The sequence below is a fragment of the Rissa tridactyla genome, chromosome 1, assembly GCF_028500815.1.
Source record: "Rissa tridactyla isolate bRisTri1 chromosome 1, bRisTri1.patW.cur.20221130, whole genome shotgun sequence".
Lineage (NCBI taxonomy): Eukaryota > Metazoa > Chordata > Aves > Charadriiformes > Laridae > Rissa > Rissa tridactyla.
In genome coordinates, this window is record NC_071466.1 from 121,444,881 (window position 1) to 121,467,339 (window position 22,459).

The 22,459-nt window shown below is 36.7% G+C and overlaps 1 protein-coding gene across 3 annotated transcripts in view; it reads right to left on the reverse strand.

The window, feature by feature from the left end:
* Positions 1-3,576: 3,576 nt before the first annotated feature.
* ZNF654 (zinc finger protein 654) overlaps positions 3,577-22,459 on the reverse strand; it is a 37,891-nt gene continuing 19,008 nt past the window's right edge. For 2 of the 3 annotated variants that reach the window (XM_054206530.1, XM_054206541.1), the window contains 5 exons: positions 17,843-18,045; positions 16,925-17,064; positions 11,983-12,124; positions 7,918-10,231; positions 3,577-7,531 (listed from right to left, as the gene is read on the reverse strand). In XM_054206530.1, the coding sequence (XP_054062505.1) occupies positions 7,524-7,531; positions 7,918-10,231; positions 11,983-12,124; positions 16,925-17,064; positions 17,843-18,045 (2,807 nt within the window). In that variant the 3' untranslated portion in view covers positions 3,577-7,523. The remainder of the gene's footprint in view (positions 7,532-7,917; positions 10,232-11,982; positions 12,125-16,924; positions 17,065-17,842; positions 18,046-22,459) is intronic. The other variant, XM_054206551.1, reaches the window with a different exon arrangement.

Here is a 22,459-nt window from a genome sequence, read left to right on the forward strand (position 1 = left end):
CCTACATGCCACCAAGGTAATTTTGCTGCTGAAATCTTGAAATTTCTTAAAATTAATCCTACAAGCTTAACATACATCTGAGAACTATAAATGACCTTTCACTTCATTTTGCTTATGTTTAAATAAGCCTATTTAGATTTTCACCCTTCAGGGGAATAATAGCTAACCGAATATTCCAGAACTCAGGAAAAAAAATAATCAAGATGCCATTTTAAAAATTGGATTATTTTGACATGTTTGCTGTGTTTTCAGGGAATAATTTTTTATTTTTTTATTGGCAGGTTGTCTTAGAATAGTCACATTCCCATTGATATTGAGAGAAGAAAAGTGCATTGTCATTACAGAGATCGGAAAGCTTCTTTAATGTTTAGAAGAACTGACTTTGTTTTTTTCTTCTTTGTTTACCCTTTCTTATTTTAAATGAAGGCCAGCACTTTAGTGGGTTTATTCCTGTACCTTGTGTGTGCTTCCCCCCTTGGGAGGTGGTGGGAGGAAAGGGGAAAAATCTCAGAAATAGATTTTATTTTATTGTCTTTCCCATAACTCAGAATTCCCTATAGACTTTTTATTCCAACTTTCAAAATTGACTTTGATCATTGACAAGGAATGTAAACTGGCATTCCCAAAGGAGAAGAAACAGGAAAATTATTGGCCTATTTAAACAAAAGCTGAAGAGAACTCTTGTAATGTTAAACTGCAGTCGTAATTCAAGAAGACACTACAAGTGAACCTCTTCCCCATCCTGTCCCTCCTGTCCTATTCAGAATTTTATTTACTGCAAATTATAGCCCTAAAAAGTCAACCATCCTCTTATTTCTATGAGCACAGTGCAGAAGTCAGGCACTGAGACAGAAAATGCTGGATTTAATGATACTGATACATAGGAATATAGCTTCAGGCAGTGCTAGATACTGCTCTAAATCACATAGGCACTGCTCTGACACCAGCAAGACAGCACGAAATATATCTGAGATTATTTGGATTAAGAAGAACTGAATTTAACTGAAATACCAGTTACAGACTTTTTTTTCCCCTTCCTTTGAAAGCTAAGGAAATTACTGAACACAGCAAAAGAAAACAAATATAAAGTTTACAGTCATCTGTAGAAGTAGCTGTTTTATAGGTGGGCAGTCATAAACTATAAAAACTTAAGGATATTTACACACATACTCAAATGACGCTGGCCATTGCATTAACTCATTTTACTACTGCTATCCTACGCTAAATTTTCCAACAAGTTAGCTTATATAGTATTGATGACATGCACGACCTGAATGAATATATCATAAAAATGGCTAGTTACCATATGAAACCTGTTCAATTTAACTGTACCTCTCATTCAATTTCACTTCGTAACCTTGAATTAATGTTTTATTCCTCCTGCCATCATTGATAGTTACTTTTTTTTCTTGCATAATTCTAAGAATCAGAAAAAAGAGTGTTCCCAGGATGACCTTTTCAACTTTCAACATACAAAATTCAAGTACTTAAAGTCATTTATATACCAAGCAATGCCAAAGTTGGCATTTGTTTTAAACCTATGTAGACTATTTCAAGCCCACTTGGGCACCTCTTTGCTTTATCCAGCTGCTTCTAATTGTTAGCTGCTCCATTCATCCAGGCACCCCAACCTCCCCTTGGGCTCAATGCTCAATATTTAGTCCTCACAATCCAGGTGTTTAACACCGGACACCAAACTTTTCCTGTGCTGTTTACCAGCCACAATAACCTGTTGTGAAGCCACTGGGGAGAAAACTTATAACACTGCATTTGCCTACCAACTTTGGGTACAGTTCTACTGAGGAATCGTTACTTCTGCCTGACATGTTAGCACGTCAAAGGAATTAAAACAATATCCAGGGCATAAAAGTTTATATTTGGTATGTTAATGTATTTTGCAATGAATTTCTCAAATGGCTTATGTATACACTACCCTTTTGATAAATATTTTGCCTGCAAAACAGGTACTATGCCATAGAACCAGAGATTTGAGAGCCCTTACTCTTATGTACAACCTTTTTAACTTTCTTAGGCAAGGACTTTGTCAAAATTGTACAAAGTAGAAAACAGAGGTAAGTTTGAAGTCAAAAGTTACACACAAAAAAAAAATCACCATTCAAAATTTTGCAGAAGTCAGTCAAAATCTGTGATCAAAGAACATTAAGAATTTACAGGACTGTGAATAATAAATCTAAATAATCCAGCATTTTCAGGTGACAGTATTGAACTTTTTGAAGCAAAAAAAAAAAATAATTACACTGTCTTTATCTCTGGACTACAGCAATCAATCAAGGGGACTAAACAAAGCAATGGAGACAAGTGTATCACACTAGAGGTTACTATCTCTCTTAGCAGCACGATCAGAAACAAACATAAGCTCATACAGTGCAACAGTGGAGGCTCAGCTCTATGTATTAGTGCCAAGCAATCTTCCTCAGAGGTTTAGCCCAGCATTTAGTACTCGTAACGCAGGGCCGCTGGAGAACTTTCACAATTTTATGCTGTAGAAAGACAGACAAGTAGAAGCAGAAGTATCTTACAACTGCTGCATCCAGACCTGTTTGTGGTGCCAAGTTTGGCTTTCAAGCCCGACACAATAGCTTCAGAGTGGTTAACATCCACCATGTTTTCAAGTCATTGTCCCCCAGGGGTAAACACCACACAAGCCATTAAAATGAACATGGGTCTGCAGGTTTCTCTGAACATCATATACAACTTTCCCTGCCGCACTTTAATATAGTCCTTCCAACCACTACCACATCCATCTCTGCCCTGCCAGCCTTATGCCGTTCTCCACGTGCATGTTAAACACCACTACACGAGCCCTCCATTACTGGGGCGGAAACTTCACAGGTCCGTTCCGGCCCCCAGAGCTGGGCTGATCACTGAGCAGATTCCCATTTCCCCTGCTGTCCGGATCGATTCCTTCTATGGGATTCCCTTTATGGGGGAGTCTATCATCTGAACAATACACAATGCTTGTCAGTTACACAGGTATATGCATTAATTACAAAGTCTGGTTCCCAGTGCACATAGCTGCTGACTAGTTAAATAAACGATCTTTAAGCTGCCAGTGTTTTGAAGATGGTTAGAGGATTGCTGGGTGTCTCGGTTCAAATGCTGACGGAAGCTTTTTCTGCAGTAGGTGTGCTCTTCGCGTGTCTCAGACTGATCACCAAAAAAGCTATTCCTCTCCCTCGCACATAGACAACGCTTCTCTTTTCAGCAGTTACCTATTTGCAAAGAATCTGTAATAATACTATGACTTTTTAAGGACTTAGTTAACTAAGAGGTCCCAAATTTACCAGAGCAGGTAGTTAATGAGCTAAAAGGAAGGAAAGGGCTGGGGTGGGGAAGAGACAGTTCTGTTTTAATGTCCCTGGTAATCCCGGGTATTCTTGGATATACTTGAACAGATTTTGTCTAATCAAATCCAAATATCCAGCACACCAGGAACATCAAGACTGAGCAGCTTTTACACAGGTGCTGTGCAATAACCACATACGAAACGTAACATGGTAACTATTAAACATTACAGCAGTATTTTCAGAGTGATTCCCCAAAAGACAAGATCAGTTTCTATCAACAACAAAGACAATGTTTTATTGAACAAATCTATGTACAGTACAAAAAAGTTTTTAAAATGAAACACTACTGTTGATTTATTGCAGTTTGATGGCTCAGTTTTAATTTGTACTCTCATATAAAATGCAAAGTAAAATAATTTAACATTCAACAAGGAAGCACAAATTTCCTTTCTTGCTGAACCTGTAACAGCTTTTACAAATTAACAGAGTCCCAAAATGCATACACTGCATTTAATCAGAAAGGTGTTATACAGTACCAAATAAATTAAGAAAATAGTAACACTACCACCCCCTTTGAGTCTTTTGTCCATACCACTGGTGTTAAACAATAAAAGAAATGAGTACAGCTGAACCTTCAATGTGATATTAAAATCACAAAGTTTAATGTTATAAATTATCCAAACTATACAATTTATATAGTTTTAATGAATATGGCTAAATAACCAAAGTACCAGTGACCTTTCCCCACAGATATGACCACTTTCAACCTACTTTCAGTATTTCTTTTTTTTCTTTTTTTTTTTTTTTTTTTTTTTTTTTTTTGTGAAAGGTGCCTACCAAGCAGCACCTCTTTGAAAATTAGAACTTACATGACCTTTACAGTGAACTGTGATCGGGTTAGAGTAGGCAGTCTTAACAGGAAAGTCTAAATCCAAGTTATAGCCACCTGAAGGACCGTTATTAAAATACGATTACCAGCAAGGAAGTGAACAAACTTTGATCCAACAAAGCTCCTAAGCTCATGTATAACTTCAGGCAGCTTTAAGATATTTGCATGCTTACATTACACATGTACTTCAGTATTTATTGAATCAAAGCGATACATCTTGAAGAAGTATTTCAAATTATAAGCATACAATGCTTAATGCCTGGGGAAACAAAAAACACTTTCAATTCTAGATTTGGAACCTCTTCCGCCCTAGAAGCTGCAGGCTTAGTATAGGGTAATACTCAACATACTGAAAAAATCCTTAAAAAGCATGTAGAATTATCCCCCATATGTTACAAGTATCTTTTTGCTCCTAATTGAAGTTGCTTAATGCTGCAACTATCTGAGAATACCAACAGGTATCAGAGTGTAGTTTAAAGAAAACACAATGTCTTTTGAAGTAAAAATCATTACTGAAAACAAAACTGTTACCACCCACTTGCCACTTCAAGTCAATATTGCATATTTCTGATACATGTTAGGTAATGCTGCTGTTCACCTACGTTAAGAATTCAGTTTTCCAATTCTCCAAAGCGTATATACTGAACACATGGTATAAACAAAATGGTGGTGTCCGAGAAAAGCATCTTTCAACAAAAATGAGTTTAATGAAGGTACAAAAAATTATGGTCACAGTTTATGCATGTACATAGATGCATATATCTACACACTTAAACCAAAGAAAATACAAGTCTCAATCATGTTTTTAAAGCATCTTCAAACACATGGAGCTCCAGGAAAAGGCATAAAAGCACCAAAGATTAAAGGTACATTTAAAAGACTTTACACAAACATTTTTGTCATATCTACTGACTGAGTTTTCAGATTTTAAAAACGGTAATACTTTAAAATTAACCTTTTTTTCCCCAATATAATTAAGCAAATTTAACTAGATTAACAACGTTAAGCAAAGAAAGGGGAGCCTGGGAACATTCAAGATGATAAATGGGTCCTTAAAAATTAGTTGGTAACTTGAAAGCAAAAAATGTGAAAGTGCATTTGGCTGATAAGGTCCCCATTAAATTTACTTTTAAAAACTTTTAATGTATTTATATATGTAAATATATATATAGCATGTATATATGTATATATAAGGAATGATGCATTTAAATCAGTTTCTTTGCAACTGCAAAAAAAAATTCTTTGGTGCCTCAAATGTCATACAAAGCTCTGAAAGTGGGCCAGTCATCGGTAAAGTAATGCACACATACCTGTGATCATAATTTTATAACCTTTTACATTAATCCAACTCAAAGTTAAGGCAAAAATTTTCTAGAATTCAAAAGAGTATGATTTTGAATTTGCAGGGTTTTTTTACCTCCCAGGAGGGCAAAAGGAAGCAGAATTAATACAGGTATCTGTTTAATTTCACAGAGGATTATTAGCAGAGGCATTACTGAACTATTAAGTTTAAGTTCCAGAACTACTTAACAGCCTATTTTACAATGAAACCCTTAGGTTTCCAAGTGTGAGCCATTGCTACAATGAATAGATCTTTTATGTACCTCTTGATTTTTTTTTTACTCTTTAGTTTTTGCATATCTCTTGATTTAAGCAAGTTGATCATCTTATGCCATACACGCATTGTGATGAACTAAGCAAACTAGCTGAGCAGGAACAGTTGGTCTTTGCTGTCCTACATTTCTCTGATGACTCCATCTGTAAACACCAGTTTTCACCACTACATACCTTCCGTGCCTACAATCACATTAAATTTTTCAGCTACTCGCACAGAACAGGATCCCAAAGAAAACATTTTTAGGTGGCAAGACAGTATAAGATAAATTAAGAGGATAAATTAGCACAGTAATTAGACAATGTGCATGTTTGCCATACTTCTGTTTGGGGTGGGAAGACCAAAAACTACAACGGCATCTTTTTGGTTTCTGAATGTCCTGTATTTCGATGTTCCATACAGATCTGAATGAGTCGGATTTCCTGTCTTCACGTTTTGATTGTTTCTATGAACAGTGAATTTTGTATAAAGTGCTTAACATTTAAGTCTTAACTCCTTCACTAATTTCTGGGAAAGGCTATCAAGAGATGCTACTAGACAGGGCTGTAATGTGTCTTAAGGCTGAGTCAACATATATTTTCTCCCTGCCTCTAGACAGTAAATAAGTAGTTACAGTACTGAGTTGTGATCTACCACCATTAAGCAATATTTCCTATGTGAAACAGGCTCTTCCTGATTTTTTTTTCCCAACTTAACACGTGCTCTGCTTTTGTCTGCCTTTTTTTTTTTTTTTTAAACAGGAAGCCATCTCAAGTTCTTTTCAGTCCTACCAACAGCTGATGGATCTCTGTATTGCCAGAAAATTAGTTTAGCTCTGCCCTGTAATGCAAGCTTAACCCCCTTCACATTCTGTATTTGTTTCAATTTGCTTCAGTCCGTATATGTACTGCTTGTATTAGTCTTCCCACAGCTACAACAGATGTTTTAAAGGACACTCTTAAAATACGTGTTTACTGTAACCCTGAAAAGGGCTTCTCTTGCATGCCTCTGATTTTCACTGTGCATTAACTTTCACACTTAGTATCACATCAACTCGCTTTTCCTTGCATGCTCTGTAGTTCAAGTTTTTGGCTATTTGAGCATTCCATCCAGCTTAGATTTCTTTCTACATTCCTCTTTTTGCGTTCTAAGTTTATTAAATGAGCTCCATGCTTTTGAGCAGATAACGGAATCGGATACTCAAACTTTGGAAAAAGAATGCATGTTCCTCTACACATTTCTTATCCATATTATAATAACATAATACCTTCTTAAATGACTCCTTCACAGCTGTATGGATGGATACCCTTTAACCACACGTTTTCCAACTAAAGCAGCATTCAGAATTGGCTGTTTTTATTTCCATAAGGCAATTAACACCTCTGCTTTCTCCGCCTGCTCAACTGTACGCCTTATTTTCCTTAAACCTTCATGCTAGAAAGACTGTGCCGCTAAGCTTCAATCACACATTTGGAATGAATGTGGCTTTTTGGATAACTGGTACTTTGGGGATTTTGTAGCAACCTTTCTGGACTCAAGACCTGCAGAGCTCCTATTATTCCTCTGTGAGTTTTGTCTAGAAAATGTGCTTTGTCTTTATCAAGGTCATGTTTTCCTTTAGTAATTTGAGACTGCTTTATGATTAAGGCCAACTGGGAAACAAACTGATGCTTCTTCATGTAGTGTTTTCTTACACCACTCCTCCTTTGATACATTTTCCCACAACATTGAATCAGGCACCTGGAAAAGAGAATGCACTGGGATCAAAATGAAGACTAACCAACATAAATCATTCTTTAATCTAGAATACTGCTCATGTTTTTCAACATGTATGCATGTTCAAACATGCAAGGAAAGACAGATTGAATTACCCCTTCTGTTCTAAGAGAAGTCTTTTCTATTAGAGTTGCTTACCAATTCCGACAACCTCTTTCGTATTCTAAACAGGATGTCCAATTTGAACTTCCAGTTTAGCACATTATTGTGATTTAAGGTCTGGCATACTACTTCTTGCTTAGAAGTTGTGTCTGTCTTATCTATTACATCAGGTTGCCCGATTTCAAAGACCATTTTCTGGTTGGTATTTACCTCCAAACAAATGAACCCAGAAGGACTGCAAGACTTACTTTCATCATCTGAATCGAATCCAAAGAGCGTCTGACACTTCTTTTGTGCAAGGTGAGCCTCAAGTGCTTCCGAATTACAGTAGATGGTCAAGCAGTTGCCACATCTAAATCTTTCTGTTGATTTGCTACAAAATTTATCTTGTTCAGAATGAGCATCTACTTCATCAGTCAAAAGTTTTCTACGTTTTGGCATGCTAATGTATCGTTCATCAAGATAACTTGGAGGCAATGGTCTAACATATGGTTTTGTTAAGATGACACCATATGAAGTATTCTCTGTTGTCTGATTTGGTTTAGAAGGTAATTGCGAGGCAGCAGCATTATTTTGTGGTATATCATGACAATTCTGTAAAACTGGTAACACTGACCCATTTTCTGTCCTTGTTTCATCTGCCACTCTGTCCAAAGGTATTTCGGATGACTTTGATGATGTCTGATCTAGGTCACTGTGCCCATTGACTAGTTGGTCACTAACATTACAGTTTTCAGAATTTGGCTGTAACACAGGTGTCTTTTGGTCTATCGAACATAAAACTGTAGCGTTACCCTCAGATGAACTTTCATTTCCGTTGTGAATTACGTTATTTGCTTTCTTCTCAACACTTTGAATATATGTCTTTGGTTCTGTAGAATCCTTCCTTGACTTCCAAGTTGGAATTGGTAAATCTACAGTTTCTTTTTCATTAATAGATTCATCATCATCTTGGTAACTACAAAGTTCTGAAGGATCATCTGAAGAGTCTTTTTCACTTGCATCTTCTGAACATTCTGGTGTTTTATTTAAATAATGCTGAGCCTCATGTTCATACAGCAAAGGGAGCTCCTCAAATAGCTCACAGCACTCTGCAAAATTGCATCGAGCTTTAAAAACACTATGACTTTTTGTATGTTCTGCAAGCTCAGTTGACAGTTTAAATCTCTGATTACAATTGAAGTGTAAACAAAAGTAAACATTTGGATACACATGCCTCTTCAGGTGATCTATAAAATGTTGGGAATCAGCAAATTTTCTCTGGCAGAACCGACATTTTCCTTTATTCCATTTCATTATATGCTGCTGCACCTTCAAATCAGTTGGATGAGCTTTTCTCGCATGTTTATTGAGGAATCGTATCTTTTTAAACACTCTAGCACAACCATTAGCAGGGCACTTAAAGCTTCCCTCCTCATCCATTGCATCAATGTCTTTTTGAGGGCAAAAAGCTCCATTCACTTTATGCAGAATAGGTGACTCTTTACTGGAGCTCTCATCATCTTCAGGCAAACTTTCTGTACTTAAAGCATCAGGAACATTATTAAAACAGCTGTCACTACTATTCTCAGTAGCATCATCCTGGTCACTTAGATGGTTTTCCACGGCATCAAATACCTGTTCTGCATTCTCCTCCTCCACTTGGACCACCTGGTCAGCACTTGGAACTATTGCAGTCTCTGGTTCGTTATCTTTGGAACCATCAGAATTCCCATTTTCAAGAGACAGAGAAACATCAGAACATTCTAATTCATTAACAGCAGGAGCCTGCTGACCAGCCTCAAGAACTGCAGCAAGATGTTGTCTTTCTATCTTCCTGACATGATTCTTCAAGTGCTTCAGCATAAGTCCTTTTTGCCTGAACTTTCTGGTGCAAAGTACACAGGAAAAACTGCCCTTTTTTTGGTGAGCTTGTGCATGTTTCACAATGTGACCACCAAGAAATTCCTTGTTGCATATCACACAGCGGTGCCTTGGTACAGTTTGATCTAACATTTTAGATGCCTCAAGAGCTTCATGGTTCTTTTTGGCATTACCTTTGGAGTGGGCTTCAGAGAGGTCTTCAGGGTCAAGCTCCCCATTGCTTACATCTGTTAAACAGACACGTTCCTCACTCAGAGCCCTATACTCTGCTATCTTCTCTGTATTTGCAGTAGAGTTTTCCAGTGTACTTTCACTTAAGCCAACGAAGGCTTTATCCCCCAGTAATGCTAAACAATTCTGCTTGATCATCAAAAAATTCCAAAACTCAGGATCAAAAAACAAACCTTTTTTCAAAATCGGAAGCAATTCAAAACGTACACGGTTTTGAACAGAACTAGTGCACTCATTGTATTCTTCATCTGCACATTTATATAAGTGTTCAACAGTGTAGTAGGATTCCAAGGTGCGCTCAAGAAAAAACACTGAAAGAGCACAAATTCTGAGGATCTCCAAGTCATTTGGCAGAAAATGAGCAATTGCTTTATAAATAAGACTCTTCATGTTGGGATCTTCACGGAGGTCCAACTGTAGGGCACATCCACATATCTCAACACATATCTGAAGACCATCTTCACCAACCTGCAGAAAGGAAATTACAGTGTACATAATTATAGAGTACACATAATGGTATTATCCTTACGGGCGTACAGAAATCTACAGCTTGAAAGTAAAATAAAAGAACATCAGACCCACAGAAAAAAAAAATGGCATAAACAATGCCCAAGCATCAATATCCAATGTATTTATATTAATCTACTTGCAAAATAATAATTAGGAGTTCAGAAAGCATCCTGCTAGTAAACTTCATCTAAAGGCATGGACATTTTTAAAATAATGCTCATACAAGACTTTAAAATACAGATACAAAAATGCTCAAAAATAACACCTGGTTTGTGTTGAAAGCTATACAGCTACTGTCAACAAAGCTTCAGATACTTTTGCCACGTGCAGTTCTATGGTTAAAAACAATTATTTGGGGATATAAAACAAGACTGCAGCAAATCATATGTGACCTAGCAGTATCTTCTGTTTGCATCTTCATTACCTAGGCTGTTTCATACTATAATTGGATAGTTACTCTATTTTGTTCCTGTTCTAAGTAATTTAACTTGCACCGCATAAAAATATAAGCTATAAAATATTGCTCTCAGTTTTGAACAATGACCACCAGGGAAACCATAACAACCCATGGCCAAGTATTCTAAAAGTCAAGCCTTTTAGAATAGACAAGTGATCCTTCCAATAAACAGAATTCCTATTCCACACTTGAGGCTGGGAGCCCTGCCATGAACATGTAATTCTGAGAGATGATCAGAAACATACAGCCCAACATGTAGCAGATTAGTGTAAAAAGAATTTCAGGAAGCTTAGAAATAATTAATACCTACCTATATTTAAATGTGTGTTAACAAATACATACAACACTCCATATGTAGTGGGTTAATAAAAAATAAGATCGTTCAGATGCAAATACAAATAGAAGTTATTCATGTCACCACAAGCATTTTAGAACACATACTGAGATTAAAGTCTTGAACAGCGGCAAATCATTGCATGTAGAACTGTACAGCGGTACCCATGACAAAATAATTTATAATTCATTTAGGGCATAGAATATGAAGGAAGTCTGTTCAATTAGGTTAAAGATAAAAAACAACATTTGTTGGGAAACAACTCGCACTTCTGTATGCAAAGTGTTGCATGTTACCATCTTTTGCAGATGTTTGTATGGAATGGTGTAAGACTAACAACTGAGGCATGAAACAGAACACATTTCTGAAGCAAAATTATGTCTTCTCCTATCTTAGTCTAGCTTTTCCTTCATGCTACATTAAGCACTTCTTCATATTTGATTAGAACTGGTGAAAGGATTCAGAACCTAACAAGGATTAAAGGTGGATACAACAACATTATACATTATTCCTTAAGGAACCAGACTAAAAAAAAACAAAACAAAAAAACCACACAAAAAACCACACAACCAATCAACCAATTAATCTTTCACATTTACTCCATGTATTTATAATTAATTTTCCCATTTAATTCTAGAGGATGACATTCCTCAAACTTACTGCAGACAGAAAGAAAAACTCAGGATTCAGTCAAAAAAAAAAAAATCTTAAACACACATAACAGATCAGGGGCAATCATAATATTGAAGCACATTCTGGAACTCGACAAAATTTTTTATGTTAATATTGTGTCCTTCCCTACCCCTTCTTAAGTTTCCACAAAAAGTAGCCATTACACAATATAAACATCACTTCTCTTTACTTTAACTACTTAAAAAAAGAATGGGAGGTGGGGTAAAACAAACAAATCAAACTTACTTCATCCTTAATGACTTTCATGAAAGGGAAAATTACTCTGACATTTGTAGCAATTCTTAAAAGCTGGTAGCACTGGTCAACAAATATTTGTTTTGATGGGTTAGATTTAAGCTGCAGTTTGCTCCAAATGAAGATCAGGTCCCTATAAGAACAGAAAAAAATATTTCAGTTACATTGAGTTTTAGAACTCTATCATGCAAGCATGATGCATTACTGAGAACAACTATTTGCATATTCTGTAACTAAAATCGTATATGAGGGCGTAATACCAATCTAATTAACACCACAACTGTACACAATGTGCACAATGGAAACTGCAACTTAATTACTTTGTTAAAGCATTCAGGGTATCTCCTATCACCGAACCAATTAAATATTCAACAAAATATTAATGTATTCATCTTAGTATCAGAGAATGCATAATAAAATCAGATGCTACAGCACCTAGCCCTTAACACCACAGGCAATAAACATCAGGCTGAACAGCAAGCTCTGTGTGCTCTTGGGATTGTAACTTTCAGTGCGAGGATGAGGAGTCCTTCAGGAAAAGTAGTGTTTGAATGCAGAAAATGTTGTAGAAAGCTAGCTTCTGATATGGTCCATTGACAAGAAACATTGATGTTCTCCAGTTGTGCATATTACAACACAGTTTTCTGGTTTTACTGCTGTCACCACTGGTCTTTCTAGCCAATATGCAGTTACATCAAAGTATCGGGCTCTACGGCTATTCATACATCTCTACGATCTTCAGTCAAATAATATTTCTGACTGATACAAGGAAACCTAAGAACGGTTTGCTAGACTCTGCAGCAGAGCTCCTACACAGGTAATGTGTTTAGCCTATATAATATAGCTAATTGAAATTAACAGCCCATAAATTCTATGCACTTTTAATTCAGAGAGTGGGAAAGGCAACTGGACTTAACTTTTAGTTATAAGAAAATTTGCCAGCACAAAGATTTTACACAGGAGTAGATATAGTTAGGACTAGGCAGATGTCCCACCATAACATTACAACGAAAAAGGGGACCAATCGACTTCCATTTTCTGAAGGAAGACGCTTTTCTATTCCACTAAGCCTCCTCCCTCAGAAAAAACAAACCCAGTTAACAGCAAAATATTTAGCTGATCTTCCAGAGTCTCTAGTCTGTGCCAGACACAAATCAGACAGACCTTTTGAGATTAAGCTTGTCGATTGAGGTCAGTGCCTGCATGAAGGGAAGCGACAGAACTGCCTATGACAAAACACCAGCTTCACTTTTAAATTTAGGACAGCTCTACAATTCTGCTTGACACTTTCAGAGCTAGACAAGAGAGCTTGATTGTTTCCTTTCATTCAGAACCCAAGAAAACTGAAGTTGAAAGAAAGATGACGCTTACATGGGGGAAACTGTGAAAAGGGAGTTCTATCAAGCAGCTCTACCCACAAAAAAAAAAAAAAAAACAACTCAGTCTTACAGGTTTTCTAAAGATACAAGCTGTTCACCTCTGCCTTTACCAGGCTAGAAATCTAAATTCTTGAAGTCTTTGCAAACTTCATGTACAAGTTTGAAACTACTGTCTTCGTGCACCAAACCATTCACAAAAATTCAGTAAAAATCTCAACCTGAAGTAGAAGAGAAAGAACTGAACTTTTTTGCTGTTAAATGTTACAGTAGTTAAATAACACAACTTATTCTCTGCTTTATTTCATACTGTTTCAGAACAAGCCATTTCAACACTAATCCCAGAGAATTTGAGAAAAGTTAAATTATTCTTCTGAGAGATTAAAGTGACTTGCCACGTGTTCAGACAAGTGGGATGGCTGGCACAAGGAAAGAGCTGAAAAAGGAATGGAGAAAAATGAAAGTAAAAGGAACAGCTCCATAGGTGGAAAGGAAGCTGTTAAATCAGTTTAACCACCGTTTGACTAGACCCTGATGGGAATAGTATTTCAGTCTTATTCCATGTAGACATGGAGGTTTGTCCTCAAGCACATTTCTGACTTCGATAATCATTAAAGATTAAAGCATTCTTGAAGAGCTGATTGGACTCTATTCCAACCAGTTAAATGCTTTGGATACCAACTTTAATGCTGAAGTTAGCAGCACTTGAGATACGTCTGTGTCACTGACCACAACACAGATGAAAAACTTGAGATAATGTAGGCAGGGGTAGTTTTCTATTTGCTCGATTATTATGGCATAGCAGTATAGTACTTAATGACACTTACTTCTTGGATAGTTTAGTTCACACTGAGGCCTGTGTTCAAACAATTATGAACATGTGCTGGGGCAATTTAAATTGTTTCCGTGAGATCACAGAACTCAGCACCTCTTTACCAGTAAAGAGGTATTTCAGTTTGCTAACGTCCCTCAAAATACCAAAACCGCTGCATGCCTCCATCAGCAACATAAAAGAATGGTTAAGCCCACCCTACCTTAGCTAGACATAAAGCCTTTGCTATTGTTGATATGTAGAAAGTCTATCTTTCCTTGGGTATAGATAGCACACTTTACCAAAATGTTATCCAATTCACTAAAATTATCTAAAGGCCAAAGACTGATAAACATGCAGGAAAAAATCCTTGACTTACTGAATTTACTGCATAGGAACCACTTGAAAACAGCCACAACAGCATTTAAAAATTGCCTGGCAGAGAAGGCAAGCCATTCTGCTACGGCTGTTCCATCAAAATTTTGTCTGTCTTCCTGACGAGACATCACTTTTTGCTACTATAAAGTCATTAATCACATCATTATGGACTGATCTCTTACCAATACCTTGTACGCAAATATTTCTAGTAAGACCAAACACACTTTGCTTTGAGATTAATTTGTAAGTGCACTTTCACTTCAGAAAAATAATTCAGATCATCTGAATCTAGAATTTATTCTTAACATCACTGAAAACATTAAGTTTTGTGACAGAGCTGCTTAAAGTCCATCTTCCTCTGAGATAACGTAAGAGCTAGTGATTTCAGCTTGAGGATTTTATGTAGGTTGCTTCACAACCGTAGCAAATATCTGCTATTTACAGCTTTCTAATCTATTTTGATAGCGGTGTTTGCTGCTAGGTCCCTGATAGATCTGCAAGGTCCTCAATTCCAAACAAGGCAAGATGATTTATGTCGTGCTGAAGACTTTAAAACCTTCTCTAGGGAAAAAGACACAATATGGGTTAATTTAACCCGGCTCCTACTTCTTCAATAATTTGAATTACAGTATAGTCATGCCTTCACAAGCTTTGTTCCAGTTTATGTTATCTATTAAGCATTATGCAGATTTCTCTTGTTGGGTACACAATTGTTAAGGCTCAGCATCTGCAAAGAATGAAACAGCTATTCTAGCTGCACAGATATAGCTGCTCTGAACTCTTTCAAAAATCCTCAAGTTCTATATTCCAGACAGAAGATTAAAATACTAAGAAATGCCAAAATGTTTTCATTGATAAACAGATATCAAGCAGTACTTTAGTCTCTTCTAGAATTTCATTTTTGACACCCACTTTGCCAGAACATATGGACAGACATCTTCTTTTGAATAGCAATTTTCAAAATGGATGATGCAAAGTTTAATGATCAAGAGCAAGGTTAACATGTTACTACAGCAAAAGGCATAAAAAGTAGGTTTAATTCTAATATTTAAAATGCATTTCTTAAAAGACTGAAGCCCTGAAACAGCACTAACCACGTAACTGATACGTGTAGGTTACATCTGCAAATTTCCTGATAAGTAAGAAGTCAGGAGATGCAGCATCTAGGCAGGAATCAGCAAAGTTGGATTCCATTGCAAAGCTGGGCAGTGGGCTCACACAAAGCGTGTACCTTTTTTGTCGAATTTCTTCATCATTCCTATGGGGACAGTCATGCCCACCTTCTTCTGGACAGACTGAATGAAAAATGCCACTAGGTATTGCCAATACATTGCATTATAAATGTACATCATAATTCCATAATTTCAGAGGTTTTGATTCAACGCAAGCAATTCTCATCCAATAGTTAAGGAAAAATTTAATAAACAAACTAAGCATTATCACGTCTGCCCTTCATTACTTCCTCAAAAAAAAGAAGAGACATCTTACACTTCAATTCCCTGAAATCTGAGAACAGGGAAATCCTATATATGTTCTGAACTCCATATTAAAATTAGTTCTAGATCTCTATTGATTGAACAAAAAACCCCACCAAAATCAATCAAATTCTTGCTGACCAAACCTTTTTGCTTCAACTACATAATCAAACAAATAAAGCATACTTTGTCAAGGAATGCGGATGTTACTTTAAGTACAGAAATTATACAGGCTAAACAGAACAATTATCTTCCTTAACCATCTTTCAGTCCTATGAATGATAAAATTTGTTTTGACAACTCTTTAGAAAATGCTTCTTAGCCATAAAAACATCCAACTATCAAGCTGATTCAGTGCGTATGAAAACATTCCTTCTTATATGTTTTCTAGAGGACCACCATTTATGTTGTGGCTCCATTTACGAAGTAAAAGTTTGTAGAACTCATAGCACATTTTCACAATGATATATTCTCTTCCTAGACACACTGGTGACATACTACAGTTCTTATAAGCAGTGTAATCTAACTAGCAGGACAGCAGACTATCTGCATTGCCAGAGAGTCTACAGACTGCATATTGTTAGAGACTACACATTGCTAATAATAAATGCCATTTTTATAGGTATTTACAGCCTTAAGTACGTAAAGGCTCACCCTTCTGTTACTTTGAAACAGTTAATAAGTGTTATGTACTATGAAGGCTACCACTTTACATGATTGTGTGTAAAAAGGCAACAGGCATAACAGATGTACTAGGAATGTTTAAAAATCATATTAGAATGTTTTTATGTGGTATTTTACACTTGAGCTACATCTCAAAGTTAGATGAGTTTCATTTTGGCAATAAGCATTTATTATCTGCTAAGCTGCTTCACCAGAAATAAAGTATTTACCATATACAATACATGTCCCCATTTTGAAGCTGTGGGACTAGGAACGATTCACATAGCTGTAAGGCTAAGGTAGTCTTCCCTTCTTTTTCAGTGTTGCAGATGATCTCAATTCCACTCTTGCAATCAGTCCTCAACAAGTGCTATACAATTAAAATAAAATCCATTTAGATAAATTTGCTAACATGAAATAAAAACCTATCAGACCTTGCTATATTAAAGAAGCTACTGAAAACTTCAGGAATTGCTATTAACAAAGGATTTCTTTGGAACAGCTTTTGTGTAGGTCTATAAATAGAAATTTTGGAGATATTTAGAACTCATTCATCTTTCTTAGAGTAATAACAAATCAGGATAATTCTGAGAAATTAAAAGACTACACAAACCCACTTTTTTGCACGATGGTACCTTGTTCTTAAAACAAGGTTAAGAAAAGCATTCTTATCTAGCAAGTACTATCAGTGGTAAAAAGTAGGGCCACATGCAGCTAGAGTGTCATTTTACATACTGGGGCATCATTCAAAAAACTTTAAGGCTAATAAAACTATATAATGTACAAAACATTGGGCTGACATCAATTAGGCTCAAGTGCTTTTGTTAAAATAAAAGTCAATAGTAAAACAGTCAATACACTGAAGTTACAACATATTAATGACTCAACTTATTTAGGGAATATATCTACAAGTAAATTTGACCAAAAAATTGCATTTGGGTCAAGAAGATTTGTAGGCACTTAACATTTAATTTTTAATTTTGCAAAGCTTAAGCCAGCACTAAATTAAGCAACACCAGTGTAGTTGCCCGATTTTATGACATTTGGTTCTACAAAAACAGAGTTCCATATGCTCCTCTTGACAACTTGCATACAGTAAGCATAATGTACCACTTCATTAAAAAAAAAAGTATACTGACAAACAATACCTCCTGGAATAGCTGATCTTCTAATGGTGACATATAAAGACAGGTGAAAAGAGCTTGATGGAAATACAGATCTTTACTGATATCTGGATGATTTATGCAAGATTTGATAAGAGCCATTGCCTCAGGGATGCGTTCACAGGCAATAAGGTATCTGGCACGTAGTTCAAAGAACAGTGGATTTTCAGAGCTTAAATATTTGTTAACTGTACAGAAAAGAAAGATTTAAAGGCAATTAGAATATGAAGTCCAAACAGCAAATATATTTAAATGTAATGTTGTTTTTACTAGTGCAAGGACAACAAATAATATAAAAAAAAACTCTGCTAAAGAAGCTATCAAATATGAATTTAAACACCATTAAGAATCTGTCCTTCTGCTTGGAAACAGAAATTGTTATTTTTCTTATACCAGTAATCTAATTCAGTATTTTATTTCTAACAGATCAACACACAGTGCTGCAAAGGGTTAGTAAAATACACACTATATAAAAGCAGATACGAACATTTTCGAGAAAGAAAAATTACTCCTTTCTCAGCACTGGAATCTGGGTGATTGTCAGAAGTATAGGATCAACATCACTTCCAATGCTATAATTGTTAATATTTAACACAACTCAGGACACTCATTACCCATTAAAATGGAAGAACATAGAGTGGTGAAAAAGTTAACTAAAATTCACATGCTGTTGCGTTAAATCGCTTTGAACACCTTGATTTCGCTTAGATGCGTGGAAAATATACTTTTTCTTCCTCTAAAAGTGCTACTGGGCACAATTCTTACATCTAAATCCCTAAATACCTTTAAATTCTAGCCCTGATTTCTGAAAATCTGTTTTTCAGATCTGAAAGCTAATCTTAAAGCTAAGATTTGAATGAAATAATTTCGAGATACTCAAAATACTTAACATTTAAGTAATTGGGAAAGTCTGAAATGCATAGAAGACATGCTTTATGGAATCACGGAATCACAGAATCTTCAGAGTTGGAAGGGACCTCTAGAGATCATCTAGTCCAACTCCCCTGCTAGAGCAGGATTGCCTAAAGCACATCCCTCAGGGCTGCATCCAGGCGGGTCTTGAAAATCTCCAGAGAAGGGGACTCCACCACCTGCCTGGGCAGCCTGTTCCAGTGCTCTGTCACCCTCACTGTAAAGAAGTTTTTCCGTGTATTTGAACGGAACTTCCTATGTTCTAGCTTGTGCCCATTGCCCCTTGTCCTGTCGCTGGGAACCATTGAAAAGAGCCTGGCTCCGTCCTCCTTAAACCCACCCTTTAGGTACTTGTAAACATTAATCAGGTCCCCCCTCAACCTTCTCTTCTCCAGGCTAAAGAGTCCCAGCTCTTTCAGCCTTTCCTCATAAGGGAGGTGCTCCAGTCCCACAATCATCTTGGTTGCCCTTCGCTGGACTCGCTCCAGTAGTTCCCTGTCCCTCTTGAACTGGGGAGCCCAAAACTGGACACAGTACTCCAGTTGTGGCCTCACCAGTGCAGAGTAGAGGGGGAGAATGACCTCCCTGTATTAGACCTGTATTATGAAAGATCATACAGATTCTAGTGTCTCTTAGGAATAAAAGTTAAAATACCACTCAAGGCGACAAAATACAATACTACTGCTTTTATTTTGAGAACTGTTTGCATCTTGTCAAGTAAGTGCACACTCTGAGGTGTTAATAGTGTGTTAACATTTATGTAATGTATTGGCCAATCTGGCCTGATCTTCCTCTTATATTCTCAACAGCTACCTTAACAGAAAAGAGTAAAAACCCCACAATTTCTAGTGCTTACTTTGCAGCACTGTACAGTGTTTCATATTTAAAGAAAAAAGAAAAGAGGCTGCCAATTTAAAATCAATGAAGGTTAGAAGCGAGCATGGAACTTTATACCTTAGAAGAAACCTGTATTGAGAAAGTTACAAGCAACTTAAAGTGACTCTTAAAAGGATTAAAAAAACCAAACAGAAGTGGTTACTGAAAACCACAATCTGAACAGCCAAGAGAAATTTTTTTTCCCAAACCAAAAAAATTACTTGTATAACATGCTTTCATTTAAACTTTTTTTTTTTAAAAAAAGAATGCCTGGTTTTGAAACACATTTCTTATGCCAAGAAACAGGATTTCTCTAGCATCTTTATTTTTATGCAAGCTAATGGTATTATGTGCTAATGAACACTTAAGGAATATTATTCAAGATGATGTAAGGTTTACGGTCCACCATAAGAGAAGATCTCATTCCCACTGTCCATTAGCACTTCTGGGTACAAACTTAGTAAAGGAGACAACTAAAAGAAAAGCCAGTGTCTAACAGTGGTCATTAACTGCAAGAAAAAGCGATCATACTGCAAGAACAATCCTTAAAAGTAAAGGCCTCTCCTTTTTGGAATTAACAGACTTAGGATAATAAACCCCATCATCAGTTTCACATACAAACATTACCCAATAGATTACTGAATATTCACACTGAAAAATTAGGCCAGAGATACTTAGCTTTTGTTTTGTGCTAACGTTAAGAAAATGCTGCATGGCTAACAACTGGCTGTAACATCCTTTTCCCTCAATGGAGGGAAGACTGCAGCCCGCAATACAGGTTAACTTGTTATCATTCCCACTTTCTGTGTGGGGAACTCTTAGGTCAGTATGCCCTTCTGCTCCATAAATGAGAATCCCACTTCTGACAGCATGAACTCCCAGGGAAGAGGGGGGTCTCCTACACCCTCCAACACTGTTTTTAAACAGACTGCGAGTTCCAGCTACACCACTGGCAGGACTGTGCCCCCTCCCCGTAGAGGAACGCCCTCCTTTCCCAAGGCAGCATTTACAGCTCTTCTAACCCCTCAAGCAAAAGACAACTACGAACTACAGTAGCATTTAGCCAAGTCTGTGATACATTAAAAAAGGCTTGGGGAAAACAACATCTATTCTTGTCCAGGCAGCATGTGCAGTGCTTTGCTTTAGAGCGATAGATGCCAACCATCAGCTTAGAAACTAATTAACTGCTTACATCTGAGTGTACCTCTGCCTACAATATTGTCTTCTAGATCTTCACAGTGGGCCACCTTATTCTCCCTAATCTATTACAAGTTTATTGCTCCTGTGTTTCAACCCTGCTATTTGTCTTTAAACCCAAAGAACTGCCTTCCTTTTCAGTCATCTCAAAACAGACTGCAGTATCTCAAATTATAGTACAATTCATGTAAAGACAGACACAGTGAGGTTTGTCTTGGCCTAAACTTCTCCGTGTAATTAATGACTCCAAGACAGGATTATGTAGTTCGCACAATATGTATGCATCAAACTGACTTTTGCAAGTAATGGTTGGTGAATCAGCAATAACAGTCAGTTTTCCCCATTTAAAACAGTGATCCCTGAGGGAACTATATGGCCAAGTTTCAAAATATACACCAAATACTGCCAGCCTATAAAGCAGCACAGAATGTTTGCTTTGTGTAAGACCCCACAAGAATCAGATTTTTAGAGGAAGTGAGACAAGAAAGAAAAAGCTTCCAAAAGATATTAGCTACAATAAAATGTTTGTCATCACAAATGAGATATGTCAAGGGGGTGTGGGGGATATCAGAAGTAGGAAGAATACCTCAACAGGGGGGAAGGAGATGTGGCCTGCAACAAAGGGAAACAAAACGATCATCTAGTGACAACAGGCAACCCTCATTCCTACTCTGCGAGGTTAGAAGTAAGTAAAGATCTTTAAACTGTTACCCATCATATATAGGCTTCATGATGATCAAGGGAATCATTAAGGCATAATCACTAAACTCCTTTGCTGGAGAGATGGAGATTGAGACCTAACTTCAGATCATGACCATCAAAACTTCTAGAGTTCGTCATGTGATGCAGAACAAAACAAGGATAATCCTTTGTTTTCATTTTGTTTCTGTAGGTATTTCACTAGAGTTTTATCAGATATGTAACAAAAATCATAGGTAAGCTATGTTGCTCAAGTGCTTGCTTGTAAAGAGACAAAACAACTAAGACTACCCACTTAGTCATGTTAATTTGCTATCAGAATACTTTCTCTGGTTAAGGAGGCAGCTCACTGAGCTGTTCTGGATTTATAGTCCTCTTCCTCTCTCTACAGAACAAACACATTGTCATAAACACACTAATGAATTTGGATCATGCACTACACCATAGTAACTAGAGAAGAACTAGTATTTTCTATCACTATCAAACAGAAACAACTTTTAAGAGGTCCTCTGTGAACACTGCTAGCAAATATGTCATGTAAGATATTAGTAAAGACTTTACTGTAGATTACATATTCTCCTCCCCTTATGAACTTTTGTTACCATTCTGGTAACACTTGTTTCCACGCACTGTAAAAAATGCCGTTTTACTTTGCAGCCTGAAGAGAAATCTTTCTCCTACTCCCAAGTCTAGGAATTACATATACGTAAACAGAAAGCAGCTATCAGTAGTCGTCAGAGGCCTCATTCTAAACAAAGCCAATAAACCTGGCAAGCCCAAGTATTTACAATTTAAAAGAAAAATTAAAGGAGTCAGAGCACCATGAGACAGAAATATACATCAGATCCTCCCCTGATCATGTTACTTTAGTAGCCCAACTGAAGTCAAGTCACCCTTCATGCTCTTTCAGGGGTTGAA